At 36.0% G+C, this 24,175-nt stretch overlaps 1 protein-coding gene and 1 long non-coding RNA gene across 3 annotated transcripts; one reads left to right on the top strand and one right to left on the bottom strand.

Moving 5' to 3' along the window:
* Window positions 1-2,521: 2,521 nt before the first annotated feature.
* Window positions 2,522-6,686, bottom strand: LOC148842808 (uncharacterized). Of its 2 annotated transcripts, none has more exons than XR_016103794.1 (4): window positions 6,616-6,686; window positions 3,259-4,964; window positions 3,094-3,204; window positions 2,522-2,963 (listed from the first exon to the last, which is right to left on the bottom strand). It is a non-coding gene; the product is annotated as an uncharacterized LOC148842808 (long non-coding RNA). The 2 variants fall into 2 exon arrangements; XR_016103795.1 differs by having other exon boundaries at window positions 3,094-3,185.
* Window positions 6,687-14,380: 7,694 nt separating this feature from the next.
* LOC148842807 (pleiotropic drug resistance protein 1-like) lies at window positions 14,381-21,717 on the top strand. Its single transcript, XM_088959051.1, has 24 exons — window positions 14,381-14,916; window positions 15,052-15,172; window positions 15,279-15,367; window positions 15,477-15,561; window positions 15,693-15,852; window positions 15,950-16,026; window positions 16,310-16,363; window positions 16,463-16,553; window positions 16,738-17,039; window positions 17,132-17,413; window positions 17,491-17,807; window positions 17,909-18,069; window positions 18,198-18,301; window positions 18,379-18,535; window positions 18,613-18,723; window positions 18,806-18,957; window positions 19,064-19,396; window positions 19,479-19,769; window positions 19,857-19,940; window positions 20,048-20,181; window positions 20,270-20,497; window positions 20,594-20,765; window positions 20,884-21,138; window positions 21,228-21,717. Exons 1-24 carry the CDS (start codon window positions 14,597-14,599, stop codon window positions 21,483-21,485), a joined length of 4,338 nt encoding a protein of 1,445 aa, XP_088815177.1. The 5' UTR covers window positions 14,381-14,596; the 3' UTR covers window positions 21,486-21,717.
* Window positions 21,718-24,175: the final 2,458 nt, after the last annotated feature.

The raw sequence follows: 24,175 nt of genomic DNA, 5'->3' as shown, positions 1-24,175 counted from the left end.
TAAAATTTAACTTTGAGAAAATTTCTCTTCTTGTGTATGTGTATGTAGAAAATTAAGAAAAAATTTGATTATTAAAACTAATATATTTAAGTATTGGAAAAATCTATGATACTAAAAGGACATGATATGGGAAAGGCTTTGACCAATCAAACCCTCTGATGAATTTTGATGAAAACCCATCTAATTGGTTACCACTTTTATGATGTCAGTTGATTGGTTATAAGGTTTTCCGGTATTATGTCTTTTTGGCATCATAGTCAAACCCTTAAATAAGAATCTTGTTGTTTTTCTAAGATATGCATGCATATTTTTACTATTATTCTAGGTGCATGCTATACCAATAGTTTACACTTTATATAAATTATTAAAGTATGTATTTATTGTAGGTGCATACTATATTTATAATCATCCAAAACTTAGATTTAGTATTATTGTTGTATGTTTTGGATTTATTTGATTATTCCCTAACATTTTCATGATTATCTAGTTATCTTAATTTTTCAACCATACACATGTATATTTTAAGTGTATCCCAGAATGTCTCCTAAAATTGTTTTTCTGATACTAATTGCATTCCAATACTTAAAACCTATGACCCAATTAGGTTGATAGTGGAATCTGAAAGTCTAATACCTGATCCAACATCTAAGTATTTTTGGATTCAACTGATCCATTTACCTAATCAAATGCATCTGTATAGTTTGGGTAGATGATGTTGCAAGCCTAAGTGTCCAAAAAGCCGATGGAGCCACAAAAGTTCACCGATAGCTGCTACCACTGAGCAACATTCGGCTTCTACTGAGGAATGGAATACTGTAGATTGCTTCTTTGATTTCTATGACAAGGGAGAATGGCCAAGAGTGATGAAGTATCCTGTTGTGGATCATCGGGTGAAGGGACACCTTGCCCAATCGGAATCGCAGTAGGCCCGCGAAACTAGATCATTGTTGCTAGATAGGTGAACTCCTTGATTTGGGCATGCCTTCAAATATTGAAGGACCCTAAGTGTTGCATCCATATGTTGCTGACATGGTCTACTCATGAATTAACTTAAAATGTGTATGACGTATGTTATTTTTGGTCGAGTAGTGGTCAAATAGATGAGCCTTCCCACCAATCATCTGTAGCATTCTGTATTGTCAATGGGTGGGCCTGCATCTGACTCAAGACGATGTTGTAGCTCCATCGGAAAGGGACACGACTTACAGGCCAACATTTCAACATCTTGGAGTATGTTGAGTGTGTATTTTCTCTAACATAGGAAGAAGCCATCATCCGTTCTTGAGACTTCGATGTCCAAAAAAATATTTTAGTGGGCTAAGGTCCTTAATTGGGAAATGTTTCTGGAGATATTGCTTTAGTGCTGCAATTTGAATGGAATCATTGCCTACTATGAGTAAGTCATCAACATAAGCCAAAATGGCAAGAGCTGAGTTGTGACTAAAAGATGTAAAGAGAGTGGTGTCAGTTGTAGATTGAGTGAATCCCCACTCTTTGAGGGCCCATGCTAAGGTAACACATGTGCGGGTCGGGTTAGTAGAGTTGAGTAGGCCCGGGGGTGTCATGTAATTCTCTTCATGAAATTCACCATGCAAGAAGGCATTATTCACATCCATTTTATGTGTTTCCCATTTTTGGGCAGCTGCCAATGCAAATAACGAATTGTCACTAGTTTTGCAACAGGAGCATAAGTTTTACCATAGTATACCCTTTGGCCACTAAATGAGCTTTGAATTGTTCAATTGAACCACTTGGTTTCATTTGGGTTTTACTCATTTGCACCCAATAGCTTTCTTGTCAAGGGGGGGGGGGTAATGTTGTGAGGGTCCAGGTGTTGGTATCTTGAAGGGCATTCAGTTCAACTTGCATCGCCTCTCTCCAACAAGAGTATTTTTGGGCTTAAGTGTAACTGGTGGGTTCAAGTGGGATGTTTGGGCTATTGGAGGAATAATTGGATATGGGATATCAAATGGTAGGACAGACAAAATCAGATAGATGAGATGGGGTGCATCTTGTCCTTAGTGGTCGTGTGTTAATGGTGGTAGTATGAGAAACATTGTGATTTGATTCAGATTCAACAAGAATTGTAGCTGAGGTGGACTGCAAAGTATTCTCAGTTTTGGATATGGTTGGAGTGGATGGTATGACTGCGTTCCAATGGTTCTGGGTCTATATTTGTGATCGGAAAAGGTATGACTGGCTTGGAATCTGATCCATTCGCATCTTGCATTGATGATGCATTATAAGGGAACTAATTTTCAAAAATACAACATCTCATGACACAAAGAATTGGTGTGTCTCAAGATTGTAGAGTCTGTAACCCTTATGGCCATGTGGGTATCCAACGAACATACATTTAATGGATCTTGAGTCAAATTTGTCACATCCTCGGCAAAGAGTCCAAACATAAAATAGGCACCCAAAAACCCTCAAATGGTCATAGTTGGGTGGCCTTTAGAAGAGTACTTCATAGGGAATCTTTCCCAAGAGTATAGGTGTAGGCAAATAATCAATAATGTGTGCTGCAATGAGTATACATTTCCCCCGGAATGTAATTGGTAGATTGGCTTGAAATCTGAGGGCCCTTGTTGTCTCCAACAAATGCTTATGTTTTCTTTCAACAACCCCATTCTGCTATAGGGTTTCAACAATGATCTCTGATGCTCTATCCCATGATTATGTAGATAAGAAAGCATTGGTCCAAATAAAAATTCGGAACCATTACTCGAATGTACACTCTTAATGGTAGTGTGAAACTGATTTTGCATGAGACTACTGCTAATAGGGAAACTAAGCCTTGTTTGTTTGACTCTGAAACAAGTATCACAACACTTATTAGATGGTGGTACAATCTTCCAATCGGGTATTTTTAACAGTCGTGAATAGGGAGGTGATGTTGCGCGATCTGACTGCTCCCTGCTAGAGGTGATCTGGCTTCCAGTAAACGGCGAACTAGGTCGATTCTAAGAACAATCAGAGAACCCAGAGTTATTTTCCTGGCAAGATCGCTCCGATGCTTAAGTCAGTATATTTGGTTGCGAGCTGAAAAGCTTTAGAATGTAGAGAGCTAGAGAGCAGAGAAATCACGCGTACCGTGGGCCTCCGAGGGTAGATCCTTTATATAGTGGAGTCCTCGCGGGTTTCACGGAGCGGTTCCAGGATCCTCGTCACGATGAGATCTGTTCCTGCATTAATGGGGGATAACTGATAGGGCTTATCAATTCCGCCTGAACCGGGCGGGGATGAGATGAGGCTTACCATTACGAGGTGTGATCCCGCGAGGCTCGGAATCTGGCGACGAGGTCTTCGGGGTTGCCATGTAGTGGTCTGTCAGTATTACCCTATCTTCGGGGTTGCCATGAAAATATATTCGAACTCGATCTGTTGCGGACTTGGCATGTTAGGCTGAGCTGTCATCTTACTAGTTAGGTTATGTCCACGTGTCCCCCTATTACTAGGTCGGTCCAAATCACCCTTCATCAGGAGGCATGTCCCAATCTTGAGTGCCATATCCAAGAATTCATAGTGGTGGAAGAATGTAAGGCCACGGTTGTTGTAGGTACAACATAGAAGTGGTAGAGGCCATCATGCATGATACCCACCCCAATCAGTTTCCTAGTGGCTCAGTCCTACAAAATGCAAAAGGTGGAGAAAAACACTATGACACAGTTTAGTTCTAATGTAATCTTTCTCACCGAGATCAAGTTATACTTGAAACCTGGTACGTGTAACACATCTTTTAAGGTTATATCAGAATTCAAGGGCACCTGCAATTTAGAATCAATAGGCAAAAGAGTACTACTGGGTAATAAAACTGGATTGTGGTGACTACTTAGTCCAGTGGCGTCTTCAGCATGGCAAGTCATGTGATCCGAGGCTCCACTGTCAATGAGCCAGGATATTGAACTAACAAGATTAACTGAGCTAGAAATATTACCTGCAAAATTTGCAGAGTCATAGTGGTGGGCTGATTCTCGCCATCAAGAAAGTTTGCAGATGTTGCAGTGCTTTTGTTGATGGTTTTATTCCTGGTCTCTCAGTCTGATGGATAGCCAACAAGTTCATAGCATTTAGCGTTGACATGTCTGATCTTTTTGCAATGCTCGCAATGAAGGTGAGGTCGATCTTTCTATTGTTGTGGATTCCTGGATCCAGATCCACTTGCAGAGAAAGCTGTCCTCTCCACAGTTGGTGGTCTGTTACCACTTAAAGAAATATGTTTTTCTTCTTGTGATACAAGAGCATATACCTTGCTGACATTCGGCAGTGGTTCCATGGTGAGGATACTGGATTTGATGGTGTTGAATCTTTCACCGAGTCCTAAGAGAAATTGGTAGACCTGCTCCTCTCTTTTGGCCAAGATGTCTTTGATGGCACCACCGCATGAGCACTTTAGAGTGGGCGAGTATACAGAGATGGCATCCTAAAGACTTTTGAGTTTTGTGTAATACACAACAACTAAGAGATTTTCTTGACGAAGCAAAGAAAAGTCTTACTTCAATTCAAAGACTTGTGGAGCATTTCCCTGTGAATACCGATCCTCCAAATCCTTCCAAATATCTTTGGTCGTTTTTGCATAGGCAATGCTTTCATGCAGATCTCTGGCTACCGCATTGAAGAGACAAGATATTACCATGGAGTTGGATTTGGACCATGCAAGAAACTCACTGTGGTTCACTGGTTCTGGTTTTGAGATTGATCCATCCATGAAGCCAACCTAGTGCTTGGCGTTGAGGGCATTCAACACTGCTCTTCTCCACATTGCATGGTTGTCTCCGGTCAGTGGACAGGAGACCAGAACGACTCCTGGATCGTCCGGAGGGTGAAGATAATATGCAGATGCTGGATCTCCGATCATTTCTCTGGTGGTGGTGTTAGATGCCATTGAAGATATGACTGGACCTCTCGAGCTCAGACAAATCTTGAACAGAAATCATTTAAGCGGACAGGTGCGATGAGAAAGGCTGTTGCAATGAGGTTTGTGATGAGAAAAGACTACGATGAGGTTTGCGATGGAAGAAGATGAGTTTTTTTATGAAAACACTCTAATACCATGTAAAAAGGGAATGAAGGGAAAAAAAAAGTGATTGAGTAATTCATTACTTTGGTCTAAATAGATACAAGTGAAGACTCTAGAAAATCAAGAAATGTAGGGAAGTGACACGTGGTGGTTATTGGTACAATTTGGGACAACCGAACAACGGTTTTGGATATGTACAAATTGGTACAGACTATATATATATATAATTATATATATTTTATAATCACTAAATTTAATGTTTTATATTTATATAAATTTATTATATATTTTTATTAAAATTTATTAAACTTTTTAATTAATCTTTATTTTAAAAATAAATAAAACAGACTCTATTGAATTTAAATGCCAATCCAGGATCTCCTAGATCCAATCAATAATCAGATTTAAATTTTAAAATATAAATAATGAGATGAATTTACAGCTCTAGGGCCAACAAAGTCCAAAAGCTGCACATAATCGCTATTGCCTATTCACTAAAAGAATTCCTGTTATTGATTAGAAAATGCATGAATATCAAGTTATTCACCCTAGCGTGCAATAAGTTCGGATAGATTTCTGAATTTCACTACAGATTTATAAACATTTAAAATGTCAAATACCCATATTTTATGCATCAACGCCCGCCCATGAATTAGAATCAATTCTAAATTGGCATCTACCCCATACTCTATGCATCAACCCCTGTGCTGAACCATCATATTTTATAGGGGCTCACAATTGATGCCTGAATCCTGCAGATTGACCGGTTACTCATGCTTGGTTCATGAGAAACGGATAGGTGTTATGAGGACATGGTCCCTCCTCATCCATTAGGCTGCTATTTGAGCAACGAGGCCCATGCCCATATTTGAATTCATCTAGGTGTAGAGTGATCCAAATTCAATCCCTTTAGCCCCTATTGATGTGATATAATTCGGTTCCGTTCTAGTTAAATGTATTTTTTATATATTTAAAATTTATACTAGCGAGGGCCCGTGAGATGCATGAAAATCTTAATCTAATATAATGTTCAAAAAGAATAATTTACATAATTTTCCATTGCAACACAAACTATTATATGCACAAAAAGCAGATAAAATGTTCTCCATTGCAGCATCTATCAATAAAGGATACAAAAGTTAAATATCCATTTCCAACCTACACGGCAAGAGGATGCAAGTAACAAATGGCCATTGATAAAACCAATTCAAATATGAATGAAAAAAAATCTCAAAGGGCACGTTCCAACTCTTCCAAGGCGTATGCCATTCAAATTTATATATAGAACAAAACATCTAGAGGAGTTTATTGAACTTACTGACAGATTATTGAGCTCAATCACATTCCTGCCCTATAAACATAGATGTGATGAAGTCATGAAATAGAAGGTTTTATCCCTCAAAAATTGGGAAGTAAATACCCATTTCATTTTGCGCAAAGAATTTAAGGAAACATCAACAGTAATGGTTACAAAGAAAATCATTATTAAGAATTAATGAATCTACATTAAAGACTTATCATTAAGAAACAACATTACTTAAAGAATCAATGATCAATTGAATCAACAACAAACATAAAATACAAAAAACACTTACAAAGGACCATAGGAATTCTTCTTGATATCTAGAAAAACCTAGTCACAACCTGCAAGAATAGCCTACATTAGTAAGATATTAATAAGAGATATAAGGCTCAGTTTGGAAACAGTACAAATGCAAATATGTACAATATAAATACATACAAAATATAAGGTTTTGCACTCTACATATTTACATTTGTATTCCTTCCAAACTCAACCTAAGCATTATTAGAGAGAGAGAGAGAGAGAGAGAGAGAAAATTTGAAACGTCCACTTGCAGTTAAGTCGAGGAGAAAAAAAGAGATATCCCATTACATACCATGCATCTTCTCACTACTATTTAGATTTGTACAACCCTCAAAACATAACAATAAATTGTAAAAACATGCAGTAATAATTTCAATAATTTCATTCTTTTCAGTAATTTCAATAATTTTAATCACTTCAACAATTTCAATAATTTCAGAAACTTCAATAATTTTAGTAAATAATTTAAAAATAATAATTACCACTAGTTCTAGTAACTAATTTTAGTAAATGGATGATTATGAGTAATTAATATTTAGTAAATAAGAATTTCATTAATTAATTATTGATAATTATTTTAGTTATTAATGTTAATTATCAATAAATTTCACTAATTATAGATTAGGCAAAAAAGGTTTAGGCCTGACCCACGCTACAAATTAGGCAAAGAAGTTCAAAGTTCACAAAAGAGTACGATTTCAAACACAAAAGTAGGAAAAAATGACCACAACAGTAACAACCTCGCAATAACTAACACCACATGAATAAGTAAGTTCATTAAATATCAACGAAGAAAACTAAAAGAAAAAACTCAACATAGAAAAAATAAAAGCTACAGAAAATGAGTTCAGACGGAAAAATATTCAATAGTATATATCAATAAAATAAAATAAAAAACTTATTAATCATAGGATTTTACAAATTCAAAACATGAAATAAGTTAAGTTTAGAACAAAAGAAAATTATATTTTCCAAGGAAATGCAAATGCCGATTTAGGCTATTTAAACTTTTTTTTTGGTAAAGGGCTATTTAAGCTAATTAACTAAATAAATTAATCTAACCAAACTAATTTTATTCTGTGGATCGGTCTGCCCAGACCGGATTGGATTGAACCAATTTCACTTAAAACAAAGTGGGTCAGATTTAGTTCCATTGCAAGGAAAGTCCAACCCATTAATGCTTTCTTCCTAACCCGAATTCAAGCTATAGTGTTTGGTGATATGACACACATCAAAGGCATTGGGCCAAAAAGACACCACTTTGAGGCATAAGGACTGTTAATTTTTTCTGATTTAGAATGAGATCATCTATTTGAGTCCGACGGACCTTCCGCGCATAACAACCCAAACGTGAAGGAGTATGATTCTTGACCGTGGCCAAGGACCGATCAAATGCAGGAATTTGATTTATTAAAGACCAATAAATGTGGATTAAAAAATTAAAAATTCAAAAAATTCTAAACTTCCTGGTATACATTTTGTGGGATAAGCTTTTGCATTTGAGATTGGGCTATTGAAAACCAAAATGAGCTAAAAGTACTTTCAGCATTTGGTAAGAATTGCTTTTTTAAAACATAAAAAAAAAAACACTTTTAAACTATACAACCCCAAGGCGTAGGATTTTGAAAACACAAATCCTCTAAATTATCCAAACTCAAATTAAGTCATTTTATTAATGACATACAAAATTTTGATATTTTTTAATTTAATTTAGAAGAAAACCAAAGAAAATGTTTTATCTTTGGTGGGCGGTTTAGCAGAGATTACATCAGCGTCCCACAAGTACCCCACATACACATCTCAGCGTGCATTGAAACATCTTTTGCACTTGTCATTGGGGTTCCCGATACATGGTAGGAATGTCTTGTGGGAAATGTAAATTCGGTTTAGCATCCAAATTTTCTATATTTTAATCATGTCTTCTTCACCACCTCCGATTAGGGTATTTAAATCTTTTAGGACAGTATTGAGTCCCCTTTTTCTTCATTTGGAGTTGCAATTGTTTTGATTTTCCTCTATTTGTTATTGTCCCCACCTTTCAAATCCCCTTGACTGTGTACATGGTCCATCAGACCCATCTCCTATCCCACTGGTTTTGAGCTAACAACCTGAATGGATCAACTTGTGACCCTTTAAAAATTATAAAACAAAAAAAAAAATTAAATTAAAATAAAAATTGACTCAAACCTTTTACTTGACAAATGAGTTAATGGTTCAACTGCTCAACTCAGCAGGTCTATAACCAATTCAACAATTTTTGAAGAAAACAATAGTTCGAATTGAAATAGAACCTGTATGTTGGCTGGTTTCCAGGCTGAATTAATGTTCAGGTCAACAACAGTTTTAAAACCTTGATTTCTATAAAATTCCCATTTTGAGAGAGTTCCCATGATGTCCCTCCAAATCTTGGGTCAACAATTTCTATAAAATCTTGGGTCAACAATTCCCATTCAACAATTTTTTTTTTTTCTTTTGACAGCTTAGACCCTAATCTTGGGTCAAAATCTTCCGTCCCAATTTAGCCAACACAATCTGAATTCATCCATTTGCTTTTCTAGACCCCAACCACCTAAATACGTAGGCTTATACAAACAATTCCATTTCATGAGATGCAGGGGTTGTGTTTCCCTTATTTTTAGAAGAACTTATTTTTGAGATTTATTTATTCTCTTCAGTGATACTGTCTAAAACTTAAAATGTTTTTTTTTTTCTTTTTACATTTTTTTTAAACTCACCATGAATTTTCAAAACCTCTAGAGAGCCTCCTGTCAGTAATTTTTATTGTTTAAAACTCACATTCCATTAGATCATCGTTAGTGATTATCAATAGAAGTTGTCTACAAAAACACTTAATTATTTTACATGACGGAACTATTTCTAAATAGGATTGCCAACCATCCAGGTCTGGTTTGGAACAGGGTAAAACCGTCCCATACCAATATGAAAATTAATGCACTATCTCGGTCCAAACCAGACCCTATAGGGTCTATGGTTTCAAACCCAGAACCGAACTGATTTGTAATCGACACAGTCAAGTCTGAACCAAGCTGATTAGCAATCGCTGACGTTCAAAGTAACACTGAATAGAATACAAACAGGGTTCCTTGGTTCAAGAAGAAAAAAACAGAACCGGGGTTCCACATGGTCGTATCAAGTTCTTGTCATTCAAACACAAAATACAAACAATGGGGTTCAAGAAGAAAAAAAAGAAAAAAAAAAAGAAAATAGGGTTCCCACTGGTATGGCAGTATCAAAGGCTACTTGTGCTACCATTCAAATACAAAATACAAAGAATAAGGGTTTAGAGAGAAAATAGAGTAGGCGTTTTTGCCTTCTTAGACGATAGGACCCTTTCCCCTTAGGCTAAGTTTGGAAAGAATATAAATATAAATTTGTAGAGTATAAAACCTTACATTTAATATTATTTTATATATATTTATACTTTACATATTTGTATTTTTACTCCTTCCAAACCGAGCCTTGGTGTTTTGGTCATATCTGTTCTCATATGTCATTGTTATTATCTGTCTCCGTTGTTGCAGTGAATTTTGAATACATCTCAGAGTTAGTAAGTGGAGACTGAAGAAAATTAAAGAAACTACCAAATAATAGTTGCAAGGAGAAGATGGGAGAATGGGATTAGGCACTAAGGCAACAATAACAATGACCATTATAATTGGTTCGGTCGGTTTAGGTTTGTCAGATAGGTTTGACCCATTGACAGCCCTATTCTTAAATGATCAATCAAACTTATTATTGAAATATATATTTTAAGTATATGTGGGTTGGGCCTTGTGGGCTCAAGCCTTGGTTAGGGGTAATTTTGCTATAAGGGTCATTCAAAGGTAGTGTGGTAATATAAAATACTTAAGTGCTTACAGAACAACTTTTATTAATGATCACTAACAGTGATCTAATGGAAGTAGGTGAATTTGGATAATAAAACTTAATGATAAGGGGTTCTTTAGAAGTTTTGAAAAATCATGGTAAATTTTAGATAATATATTTTTTGGTAATTTAAACAGAAAAGTACAGACAGGCTTAATGCAGATTTCTGAATTCAGTCGTAAATCTATAAATATTCAAAATGTCAAAAACCCACACTCTATGCCCTCATACCCATCCTTTAATTGACATAAATTCCAAACTAGCACCTATCCCAACTGTACTTTGGGCCTATGAATTCTGACCCTGGGCTGAACAGTCATTCTCCCTAATTTAAATGGTCTCATGAGGAATTGGGGAATCATGCTAATTGTATATTTAAGTAAGGTTACCCACCTAGCTAATGAAAGTCTTCTGTTTCCATCTAACAAGATTGCTATGTACTCTGCTAACATCTTCTGCATTTGTCCTTATTCACTTTTTCATCAATGATGGGAACCCCAAGAATTAAGATAAATTTCTCTCATTTAATGTAAAGGAATTTTAAGGATTCTAGACACAATTTTTTATAGTTTTCAAGTAAAATTTTTTAAAGCATGATGCTCAATTTTGCAAAGTTTGGGTCTCGGCCCATTGTCTTAGCAAATTTATTCAAAATATCCCTAATTTTGAGTGCATTGTTAACTAATGGTTTAGAGAATATAAGACAATCATTAGCAAATTGCAATAAAATATGTTTAGTTCACCTTTTGATGCTTTAAAGTTTAAATCCCAAACTTACATATTTCTTTGCAAATCTAGGAGAAATAGAGCCTCCCTACCTTATTCCTCTTTATGGTTTAAAAATTCTTGTTAGTGATCTATATATGAGGACTTAAAATGAAACCATAATTATGCCATAACCCATCTATTCCACTTTTCATCAAACCCAAATTTTCTTAATAAATTCTCATTTTAATATATCAAACACCTTTTTCTATGTCAATTTTGTAAGCTATGACATGTTTTTCCTTTTCTTTTTCATTTTATTAAACATTTTGTGGGATATTAAAATGTTATTTGATATTTGTTTATTTGGAACAGAAGTGCTTTAAAAGAGAGATGATATATCTCTCAAGATAGGTTTGATTCTACTAACCAAGCTTTTTGCAATAATTTTATAAGTTACATTACATAAACTTATTGGTTTAAAATTATCCATTGTTTTTAGGTTTTCTTTTTCTTGGATGATAGCAATAAATGTTCTATTTAGTTATCTATTTGATCTTCATGTAAATCTACTGTCTCTATTTTGCACAAGATTTTAAAAGCCAACCTGAAAACGAAACTGCTTTAGCCACCGGTTTCTGGGTCAATGATTCGATCATCCAAGTTGAACGGTTCAAACGCTTTAATGGATTGGAGTATAGGGTAAGATGGTAGATGAATATAAATGATGTTATGAGAAAGGGGATGAGAATGAGAGTGAGGAGAGAGCTCTATTGGCTCAGAGAAGGAAAAAAAAAATGATGGTTGAGAGAAAGAAGAAGAAGAAAAAGAAAGGAGGAAAAGGCAGAGGTTTGAGTGCCCTGTACCAGTGGTGGCAGTGGCAACCTGTAGTGGCGACGACATGAACCTGCAGCAGCTGCAGCAACGGTGACCTACAGCAGCGACAGATCTCTCTCTCACAAATATGTCATTTTGTCTCTGAGATCTCTTCTCTCTCTCTCTCTCTCTCTCTCTCTTATATCTCAGATCTGAGATCGATCTGTTTCCCTCTATTTTTTGTTTTTTGTTTTTTTAATTTTAAACAAGATATATAGGCCACAAACCATTGTACGGGTTGAACGGTTTAGCAGTCAGATCATCTGGATCAATGATTTATTGACCAATTCAATAACAATTCTGCACTAAAATGAAACCAATACCTTGATCGATTTCCAAGCTAAACAGTTCGACCATCCAAATCAATGGCGGTTTTAAAATCATAGTTTTGCATGTCAATCATATTGCATTAGTTTATCATTTCATTAAATTTCCATATTTGGTCAGTTGTCCACTTTACTTATACTTGCTTGACATGAACATGACAGCATTAAGGTCACCATACATCGCTCGTATTGGCAGCAAAGCTTTTAAGCCATAGCCAAATTATGATTTATTTAGTGTGGTCTGGAGGAGAGTAAACAAAGGAACACAGTATCCATGCGTACCCATTGGAAATATCTCCTCATGAAATGACAATTGAGATATCTCTAATGTGCAGCTCTCGCAGCTGTACATTGGATTGGAGCAGGTCCAATGAATATTTTGGATTCAGTTCAATGTGAATCAATTATAAATGGATCAGGTCCAATTCAATCCAATGAATATTTTGGACCAGTCCAATTCAATGTTTGGACCGTTCAATCTATTCAAATTTGATTTAATTTAGATTGGTTTTAACCCAAAATTAGTCCATTGATACCTAAATTCTTATCTTCTATTAAGACTAGATATTGTCTCAATCCAATATAAATTCAGATGGAGCAGGTCCAATCAAATCCAATAATTACTTTGTACATTAAGTCTAACTTGTCCCAATTCAGTATGTTTTGTTGGTCTTCTAAATTGATTTTAGTTTGGACGGGGTCCAATCCAAAATCGGTCCATTGATACCTCAAGGTAGTAGATCCAGACACTATTCCCCCCTCCCCCTGCCAATATTGTATTGTGACAAAGACCCCTCGTAAGAGTAAAATTATTAAATTGCCCACTCAAGATTTGAACCAGGAACAAAAGTAATATCAAAATGATAAAAAAAGGGTATGCTAAAGCATAGTATCTGGATTGAGTAACTGTGCTTCTAATTAAGTATATATTTGGTTTTGTGGCCGTTTATTGCAGAGTGTTATTCAGATAAATGTTTTTTTGAAAAACACTATTTTAAACTTTTGTTGATTTTGTTATTTGATTGGGCGTTTTATGAGCATTTCAAGTAACACCGCATAAAGAATAAAACAAAAAAAAAGAAAAAAAACACCGCATAAAGTTATTTTCCACTTCAGCTTGAAGTTTACTACATAAGCATTTTATTTCAATAAAGGTCTAAGGATTGAAAGAAACAAGAATTTGAATTTTCCCCAACACCTCATGCACATAAATCAAATCATTTTCTGTTTTTTACCAAACCTTGGTTTCATGTTCAATAAAACCCAATGGCCAATGCTTAAGCAGAATAAACCCCACAAAACCAAACATAACTTAAACCTTCACAGAAGAAGAAATAGATTTCATCGTTCTCAATATGAAAATAGTCTCATGGGGTTTTAGATATATTAAACATGCACATGACAGTATAATGGAATTTTTTTAAGTAAAACCTACAACAGGGACAAAGTACTATAAAAACTAACAAGTGTGTCTCTAACTCTGTGGGGTATTTTGGGATCACGTTTTAGCCGCATCCGAATTCGATTATGTAAACGGGTCATCCGTACCCGAGACAATGGGATTGGATTTCACACTTGGGGGAGTAAAATAAGTATCAAAAATTAACATGCCTAACGACAGGGTGTTTTACCAACAAAAAAAACAAAAGAGTTGAAGGTGGGTCGGAAAATTTTCGGTGGGTTCCAGGGCGGGAATGGGTTCTGACTTCTGAATGTTCATTTGTGGATTCTTATCCTAACTGGACGTCAAGGGTCAGGACAAAGGTGGCGGGACTCCTACCCAAATGCCAAAAGTCAAGGAGTCAAGGACGATGGCGTTTGTTTCTTTTTGAACATCAACTGTATTCCCAGCCATTATTGAACAAAGAACATTATTAAATGAAAGAAGGAATCTACAACCTCAAAAGCCGCCTCACTCCATGTTAAAGCTATATATACGTTTCATTCTTATCATTCCTTGGCTCACCTCCCTCTCAGGCAACCATACCAACCTATTAGCGCTTCCCAACACAGAGAGAGAGAAAGAGAAGGGAAGAGTTTCCATCTCTGGTTGTTTCGCCTCTGCAGTTCCACAATTCTAGTTTACATGCTTGAGTGTGGAAAAAAAGAAAAGAATTCTGGGTTGTCTGTTGGATTTACAGGGGATTTGTGCGTGCTGCATTTTTGGGTGGTACAATGGATGGTGTTGATCTCTACAAAGTAAGTAGTTTGCGTAGAAACAATTCTGTTTGGAGGAGCGATGCAGTCGAAGTATTCTCCAGATCTTCTCGAGAAGAAGATGACGAAGAAGCTCTTAAATGGGCTGCTCTTGAGAAACTGCCCACTTATGATCGTATCAGGAAAGGTATCCTCACTGGGGTGGGAAGCCAACCCACTGAGGTTGACATTGGAAACCTTGGATTCCAAGAGAAGAAGAACTTAATAGAGAGATTGGTCAGAGTTGCAGAGGAGGATAATGAAAAGTTCTTGCTGAAACTCAAGAATCGCATTGAAAGGTGGGAACTCCTTTACCTTTTCTAAAAGTAGAAAACAGAAAAGAACATTTATATTCTTCTAAATTTATATGGTTTACCAAGTTCCTTTCCGGACCTTTCCTTCGCCTAACATCTATGTTTATTGCTTTTACACAGAGTTGGAATTGATCTTCCCACTATTGAAGTCCGCTTTGAGCATCTTAACATTAATGCAGATGCTTACGTAGGAAGCAGAGCTCTGCCTACAATATTCAACTTCACTGCAAATATTGTTGAGGTAATATACCTGCAAATATTTATACATTTGGTGGAACTTTGTGCCTTTAATCCTCTTATACTTTGCACCTCCTCCTCACTTTCTTATTTATCTATACATTTCGAAGGGAATCTTGAACTTTCTACACATTCTTCCAAGTAGAAAGAAACCGCTATGTATCCTACAGGACGTTAGTGGAATTATAAAGCCTTCCAGGTGTGAAGATTATGCTTATATTTTGAATTGGAATATGGTTGGCTTTGTTGCTTTTCAATTTTAATGCGAAATCCTAATTCATTTCTTATTTTATTTCTATGATATGCAGAATGACTTTGTTATTAGGACCCCCAAGCTCAGGGAAGACAACTCTGTTGTTGGCTTTGGCGGGGAAGCTTGATCCAGATCTAAAGGTAAAGGATTTTCGGTTTACTTCTGATTCCTTCAGCTTTCTACAGCTTTCTATTAGTTAGCATGAATGCTCTTGGAAAGTTATTTGACTATTCATCTTCTTATTTGAATATATTTATTTCCAAATCGCCAGGTTGCCGGGAGAGTAACTTACAATGGTCATGGAATGGATGAATTTGTCCCTCAGAGGACATCAGCCTATATCAGTCAACATGATCTCCATATTGGAGAAATGACGGTTAGAGAAACCTTCGCTTTCTCTGCTAGATGTCAGGGTGTTGGAGAGAGATATGGTAAGTTGTAGATCCTTTCTTATTAATAATATATTTACTCAATTCATTTGGAGTATTGAAGAGTTAATCACTTGATATGCCTTTGCACAATCTGCAGATATGTTGACAGAGTTATCAAGAAGAGAAAAGGCCGCAAATATTAAACCTGATCCTGATATAGATATCTACATGAAGGCAAGAAAATCAAACTCTTATATTGCAACGTGAACCTCTACTTCTATGAGATTTGCATGATTTTACAAATTTCTTTTCCAATATTTTGTCCCAGGAGACAAAATTTTGGTTTTTTGGAGCTGAAAAGAACTTTAGGTCCAGTGGGTTGGCTTCACTTAAAGTTTCTTCAGCTCATTCCATTTCTAATTTTCCTTTTTATTGCCAAATGTTTTTCTTATAAGAAGAGAATCCTATTTCCGAGGTTTGGTTCCCTGGAGTTTGAATTCCTTTTGTATACCTGCAGGCAGCAACACTGGAGGGGCAGGAGACCAGTGTAGTTACAGATTATATTCTAAAGGTATCACCAAATCTACACAGTCTATAACTATGGATTACATTTGGGAAGCACTGGAGGATTCCTAACAAGTTTTTCTTGTGCTCCACTAAAAACTAACAGATTCTGGGACTGGATGTATGTGCTGATACCATGGTCGGTGATGAAATGTTGAGGGGTATCTCTGGAGGGCAAAGGAAGCGTGTGACAACTGGTAGATCAACTTATTCTACAACCGCTAAATGGATCTTTTTCCTATTCTATTCTAGCTTTTTTTCTTTGGATTTACCCTTTTCTGTTACATGTTACAATTGGTAGATGAACTTGGGAGCAACTAATGGATTACTTTTCTTTTTCTAACTTCTATTGTCTTGACCATTTTGAAACTATTGTTATAGGGGAGATGCTGGTTGGACCAGCAAGGGCACTTTTCATGGATGAGATATCTACTGGTTTGGACAGTTCAACAACTTATCAGATTGTCAGTTCACTAAGGCAGTCCATACACATCCTGAATGGGACTGCTGTCATCTCCCTCCTCCAGCCAGCACCAGAGACATATAATCTTTTCGATGACATCATTCTCCTTTCAGATGGACAGGTTATTTATCAGGGCCCCCGTGAACATGTGCTTGATTTCTTTGAATCTATGGGCTTCAAATGTCCAGAAAGAAAAGGAGTTGCTGACTTCTTACAAGAAGTAAGTGTGGCCCAAAAGTTTAGACCTTTTTTCCAACTCTTTTGGTATCCACTTCCTCTTTGTGAATATTGACTTCTTTCTGCATATGATAGGTGACATCAAAGAAAGATCAGAAACAGTACTGGGCTCGTAAACTTGAACCATATAGATTTGTCACTGTTAAGGAATTTGCCGAGGCATTCCAGTCATTTCATGTTGGCCAAAAAATTAGTGATGAGCTTTCAACTCCATTTGACAAGACAAAGAATCACGCAGCTGCTTTGACAACTAAAAAGTATGGCGTTAGCAAAAAGGAGTTGTTTAAAGCTTGCATGTCAAGAGAGATCTTGCTGATGAAGAGAAATTCATTTGTTTACTTCTTCAAGATGGCACAAGTAAGTTAGATTTACTGAAGTATTGATCTTGAACCCCAAATAATGATACTAATTCATACTTACCTCCCTTTTTCCAGCTTGCAATTCTGGCTTTCATCACAATGACTCTCTTCCTACGTACCGAGATGCATCAAGATGATTCTACTGATGGTGGAATTTATATGGGTGCTTTGTTTTTTGCTCTTATCACGGTTATGTTCAATGGATTATCAGAGATTTCAATGACAATTGCAAAGCTTCCGGTCTTTTACAAGCAAAGAGATCTCCTCTTCTATCCTGCCTGGGCATATTCACTCCCCACATGGATCCTCAAAATACCAATTACATTTATAGAAGTTGGCATTTGGGTATTCATTACTTATTATGTCATTGGATTTGATCCAAATGTTGAAAGGTAGAGATTAAGTGAACTAGATCATGCTTTGCCCACCACTTGCTTTCCTGTTCAGATTATCATTACATGTTTTGCTAACCCGGGAAATTTTCTTATGGCAGGTTTTTTAGACAGTACTTTCTACTCTTACTTATCAATCAGATGGCTTCTGCACTATTCCGTTTCATTGGGGCAACAGGAAGGAATATGATTGTTGCAAATACATTTGGGGCATTTGCAGTGCTCACATTTGTAGTTTTGGGTGGTTTTATCTTGTCACGAAGTATGTACATAAAAGTTAAATTCAGAGCATGTTTTTTTCTGCATTTGGAAGGTTTCATGTATTCAATTCAACTTTGTAGTATTAATATCCATGTACTTATTGAAAACTCAACTTTTTGAATTTCACAGATGATGTAAAGAAATGGTGGATATGGGGTTACTGGATTTCACCATTGATGTATGGGCAGAATGCGATATCAGTAAATGAGTTCCTAGGGAAGAATTGGAGACAAGTAAGTTTCTTGATTTAGGACAGAAGGGAAATTTTCCACTTGAAATTGGATAAAGTGAATATGTTTTGATGTTGCAGGTTCTTCCAAATTCAACAGAACCACTTGGAGCGACTGTTATTAAATCCCGTGGGTTCTTCCCAGAAGCACATTGGTACTGGATTGGAGTAGGGGCATCAATTGGATATATGTTCCTGTTCAATTTCCTTTACACTGTGGCTCTACACTATCTCGATCGTGAGTACTCTCTTCTCGATTTCCATATTTCCAGAAGTGGAATGTCCAGCTCTAAAACTTGGATGATGTCCTTGCAGCATTTGGGAAGCCTCAAGCAGTTCTACCAGACGAAGGAGAAGCAAGAACTGGAGAAGATAATGAATTATCCTCCCTAGAAATGACCTCCTCTGGTCATACCACATCTGGAGGTGATTAATCTCTTCTCATTTGAAGCATTTAAAGTTTGCTGTCTTCTGGATAATAAATAAATTGCGTTGATTACTATTGCAGAACAACAAGATGGAATTATAAGAGTTGCATCCGAGTCTTCATCTGCAAGAATCGATGAGGTTAATCAGCATAAAAAGCGGGGCATGGTTCTTCCATTTCAACCACTTTCCATCACCTTTGATGAAGTTAGATACTTTGTGGACATGCCACAGGTAAGTTCAAGTTTAACAAAAAGTTGTAAATAAATTTGTGACCTAGAGGTTTTTAATCATCCCACTAACCGCAACTAAGAATCTATTCCTGATTCTAAACCTGTAGGAAATGAAAGATCAAGGTGTTAATGAAGATCGCTTAGAACTTTTGAAGGGTGTGAGTGGCTCTTTCAGGCCAGGAGTCCTAACAGCATTAATGGGGGTTAGTGGTGCTGGTAAGACAACCTTGATGGATGTATTGGCTGGAAGGAAAACTGGTGGGTATATAGAGGGAAACATCACCATATCTGGCTACCCCAAGAAGCAGGAAACATTTGCCAGGATATCAGGATATTGTGAGCAGAATGATATCCACTCTCCCCATGTTACAGTCTATGAGTCCCTTCTATATTCCGCTTGGCTCAGATTACCATCTGATGTTGATTCTTCAACAAGAAAGGTTGGTTTGTTTAAGGTCTTTATCTGTTTTTTGTGTTATTTTAATCAGTTTAAGTTTTAATAGATTGGCATGATGTGAGCAGATGTTCATTGAGGAGGTCATGGAACTGGTGGAATTAAACCCATTGAGGGGGGCATTAGTTGGGTTGCCTGGGGTGAATGGTCTTTCAACTGAGCAGCGTAAGAGAATGACCATTGCAGTCGAGCTTGTTGCAAACCCCTCTATAATCTTCATGGATGAGCCCACATCAGGGCTTGATGCCCGGGCTGCTGCAATTGTAATGAGAACAGTGAGGAACACTGTGGACACAGGAAGAACTGTAGTATGCACCATTCACCAACCAAGCATTGACATTTTCGAAGCTTTTGATGAGGTATGAATGTTACAGATTAAATAACTCGGAACCTATTGCATGTTATTCTTTTATATGAGAGACTGAAGTGTTAATGTGTGGTCACAGTTATTTCTAATGAAGCGAGGAGGAGAAGAAATATATGTTGGTCCATTAGGGCGTCAATCCTGCCATTTGATCAAGTACTTTGAGGTGAGAACTTATAAATAACAATCAACTATAAAATGGGAAAGTTCTGTGTTAGGACTACCGATTCTTATGGCAAAATCATTGATAGTATGTTTCTGTATTTCATCAAGGGAATTGAAGGAGTAAGCAAAATCAAAGATGGTTATAATCCTGCTACATGGATGTTAGAGGTAACTACAATGGCACAAGAAGAAATTTTAGGGGTAAACTTTACCGAGGTGTACAAGAATTCAGAACTTCATAGGTATGTTAACCTAAACATTCTAGTTTCCTCTTGAAACTGTGTCGACTTAATGTTATGGCTATTTATTGATATTTGGTGTCTGTTTCAGGAGGAATAAATCTTTAATTCAAGAATTAAGCACTCCTCCTCCAGGCTCAAAAGACCTTTACTTCCCTACAATGTATTCACAATCTTTCTTCACTCAATGTATGGCTTGCCTATGGAAACAACACTGGTCATACTGGCGCAACCCACCATATATCGCAGTGAGATTTATCTTCACAACATTTATAGCCTTGCTGTTTGGTACAATATTCTGGGATCTCGGCTCCAAGAGGTAATTTATGTTAGAAGCTATAGAGCTCTATAGAGTTTATTTCTCTACTTTGTTTGTCCATCCATTTAAGCTTGATCTGGACATTGGAAATTGTAGGTCAAGGCAACAGGATCTATTTAATGCAATGGGATCTATGTATGCTGCCGTTCTTTTCCTTGGGATACAAAATGCCTCCTCTGTTCAGCCAGTCGTTGCAGTAGAACGAACAGTCTTTTATAGAGAGAGAGCAGCTGGAATGTATTCTGCCTTACCTTATGCCTTTGGACAGGTACTTGATATACCCTTCATTAAGAAGATCAACAAAGCACGTGTCCAAATTTTCTTCTAAGAGAAAATTAATCAAATCATCTTTGCATCCTCACCAGATTTCTTTCCTTTTCTCGTAGGTGATGATTGAGATTCCACATATCTTTGTACAAGCAGTGGTATATGGGGTCATAGTCTATGCCATGATTGGATTTGAATGGACTGCTGCCAAATTCTTTTGGTATCTCTTCTTTATGTACTTTACCTTGCTATACTTCACATTCTATGGGATGATGGCAGTGGCTGTAACTCCAAACCACAATGTTGCTGCCATAGTTTCTTCTGCTTTCTATGGAATATGGAACCTTTTCTCAGGATTTATAGTCCCGCGAACAGTGAGTTTCAGTCATCCTTATTTGTTTTTCCAGTGTGAGATTTTTTGAAAAGTTAGAGTCATTAATGCCTTTTTTTTGGTTGTTTGCAGAGGATGCCTGTGTGGTGGAGATGGTACTATTGGATTTGCCCTGTTGCCTGGACATTGTATGGATTGGTTGCTTCTCAGTTTGGAGATATACAAGACAAGATTGAAACAGATCAAACAGTGGAGGAGTTCCTTAGAAGTTACTTTGGGTTTAGACATGACTTTTTAGGTGTGGTTTCAGCAGTGATAATTGGCTTTACAGTGCTCTTTGCATTCATCTTTGCCTTCTCGATTAGAGCATTCAACTTTCAAAGGAGATGAAGGAGATATTATATGCAGTATTTTTTTTCAGTATAAACTAAGGGTTGAAGTATTTGTGGAGTTTTATTTTTTTAATTCATTAGCTTGTCACATCTTAAGATGCATTAAAGATTATTAATACCTTGTATTTTTTTTGTTTCATGGTCTCCTTGGCACTCAAAAAGCCAGGTTTCCATTTCCATCACACATTCAAATAAAGTATGATTAATAGAAAAGTTTATCATGAGTCCTATTTGATATTGTTTAAGATAATGAACAGAGGAAGGTGGTTCAGTCTATAATATACTTTATTACAACGATCTTCAGGCTTCAATGAAGTTTAGGCTGATAAGGAGGTTCAGTCTATATACTTTCTGTACTGGCAGGGCCTCCACAATGCATGCGGTTTGTTATAAACTGGCACTAATAAAGCAAATTATGTAGAAAAGGATATCTGTGCATCTGATGGAGCCTTGTCCGAAGAATGCTCTCCTGTAGCAACTCAAGTGCATCAGCAAATGTTGAATCACTGCGTCGGTCGACCCACTATAGAATTCTTGAATGACACTGCCTTTTCTTTTTTTTTTTTTTCAATTTTTAATTCATTGGTGAACCTTTGAAATTCAAACAAAAGGTGAACACATATTTACCAATATTCTATATTCTTTCTTGTAAAAGAATCAAAATCACATATTTTAATCAAACAAAGGGTCCAAACAAATTGAAATGAACCTTTTCACCAAATTTATGTCAGAAAAACTAAGATGGGTGTTTGGTATTGATGGCATTTTTCCAAGCAACTACGTCAACTCAATGCCATGTAAGCATTTGGGATCTGCTCCTCATAGAGCCCACCTCCACCACACCGACCTCACAGCCACATCTCACCCTGTGTTGAGAACATCTATCTCACATTGAATAATAAATATAATGCAAGTATGGGAGATGTTCTCGATGTGCGGCTATGAGGTCAGTGTGAGATGCGTATGTGGTGCCTAGCCTAATGGTGCTGAATTGTTGAAAAACGACAATGATACTAAGATCGGACCTGAATAAGAAATGGAACTAGAATCCTAAGCGTGAAGAGGAAACAAAGATGTTAAATCAGAGGATGTTGGAGAGAGAGAGAGAGATAAGACATGGTGTTAAAAGAAGCTCCGTGTCCATTGTATTCAAACTAAACTAAGACAAACAAATAAAAGAAAGTAGTTCATACCTGGAGTTGACAACAGAAACAAAGAGACACCAATTCTGGGTGCTACTGATACAACAAACCTATTTATGGCCATTGTTTTCAAACATGTATAAGGTGTGTTTTTCTCTTGTTTACAAACAAAACTAAGACAGCCTTTACTGCTTTGCATTGATAATTTCTCCATACTTGTATATGGTGTGTTTTTCTCTTGTTTACAAACAAAACTAAGACAGAAAAAAATAAAAAGGGAAATCCATAGAGTTCGGCTTCAGTCAAGGCAAAGCCCAAAGCCCATTCAAGCAGCCTTTACTGCTTTGCATTGATAATTTCTCCATACTTGTATGTTTTATTCCATGAAGAGATATTCTCAATGCAAGGTTGCAAAATGCTGTTAGAACGGTGTGGGCACAGATTTGCCCTGATATGAGGGTGTGAAATTTTTATTGACCAAAATGCCCACATTTGTTATTTAGTCCATATCTAATTATGAAAGTTGAAAATGTAATTTCAATTAATGTTTTTCACCTCATTTAACCCCCTCTTCATTAACTCTTGTATTTAAGGTATTAACTCTCATTCTCTCTTATTAAATCCCATATTTAAATTAATTTTTCACTAATAAATGCTACTAATTAGATATATGTCCAATACTTTTAACAGTATAAAACCATATATTTTTAAACTTACTCTAAAACAAAATCATTCTTAATCCAAGTGATGACTAAACAATTCAACTATCCACATTAAATTGGTCAACCCATGAAGCCATAGTTAGATAATAAAATTTTTAAATAAAAATAAATATAGAAAATTACAAAAATGTAGAAAAAATAGATTTATGATATTTTTTATTAATCAAATTAAAAAAACAAGTGTAATAAACAAGAATTATTTTTATTGATGATAAAAATAAAATACATAATCTAAAACTAACCAAAAATGAAATTATTTTCCTATTTAGGGGAGATCAATAGTTCAACTTAAGGGTCAAATCTGACAACCTTTAATGTCATAATTAAACAATAAAAATTTATAAAATATACAAAAATGCAAAAAATAAAAAATACATAAATTTTACAAAAGGAAACATTTGGACACATGTATAATATCATATATTTAACATATTAAATAAAAAATGTGTAAATAACAATATTATTTTTACACACTTAGAAATAAAAAAAATTATAGAAAATTTGAAAACATCTATAACCCATATTTACACTACTACTAAAAATCTGAATAAAATTGTGGAACTTCCTTTTAACTAAAATACCCATTTTTTGAATTTAATCCCTATTCAATTGTGAGGTTTAAACTGTAGTTTGGACTACAATTTTCTCCTCATTCAATTCCCCTCTTTAAATCTTACATTTTTTTTTATAAGTAAACAAAAGAGTATAGACTAAAAAGATAAAACATTACAAAAATAGAGTCCAACCAAATAGGTAGACATGCCGATGATATCCAAAACTTTGTAGCCCAATATGAGGTACTTATGTAATCATATTCAAATTTT

This window comes from Nelumbo lutea, chromosome 8 (assembly GCF_056320005.1).
Source record: "Nelumbo lutea isolate HS-2025 chromosome 8, American lotus-T2T, whole genome shotgun sequence".
Classification (NCBI taxonomy): domain Eukaryota; kingdom Viridiplantae; phylum Streptophyta; class Magnoliopsida; order Proteales; family Nelumbonaceae; genus Nelumbo; species Nelumbo lutea.
Note: the sequence above shows the minus strand (reverse complement) of the source record. Positions and strands in the feature narration are given on the sequence as shown.

What these genes read in the sequence shown, in the direction of transcription:
- LOC148842807 (XM_088959051.1), top strand. Translation starts at nt 14,597, where the DNA reads ATGGATGGTGTTGATCTCTACAAAGTAAGTAGTTTGCGTAGAAACAAT. An exon ending in TTACAGATTATATTCTAAAG is followed by an intron (nt 16,364 to 16,462) that starts GTATCACCAAAT and finishes AAAAACTAACAG; the next exon opens with ATTCTGGGACTGGATGTATG. An exon ending in TTGATTCTTCAACAAGAAAG is followed by an intron (nt 19,397 to 19,478) that starts GTTGGTTTGTTT and finishes TGATGTGAGCAG; the next exon opens with ATGTTCATTGAGGAGGTCAT.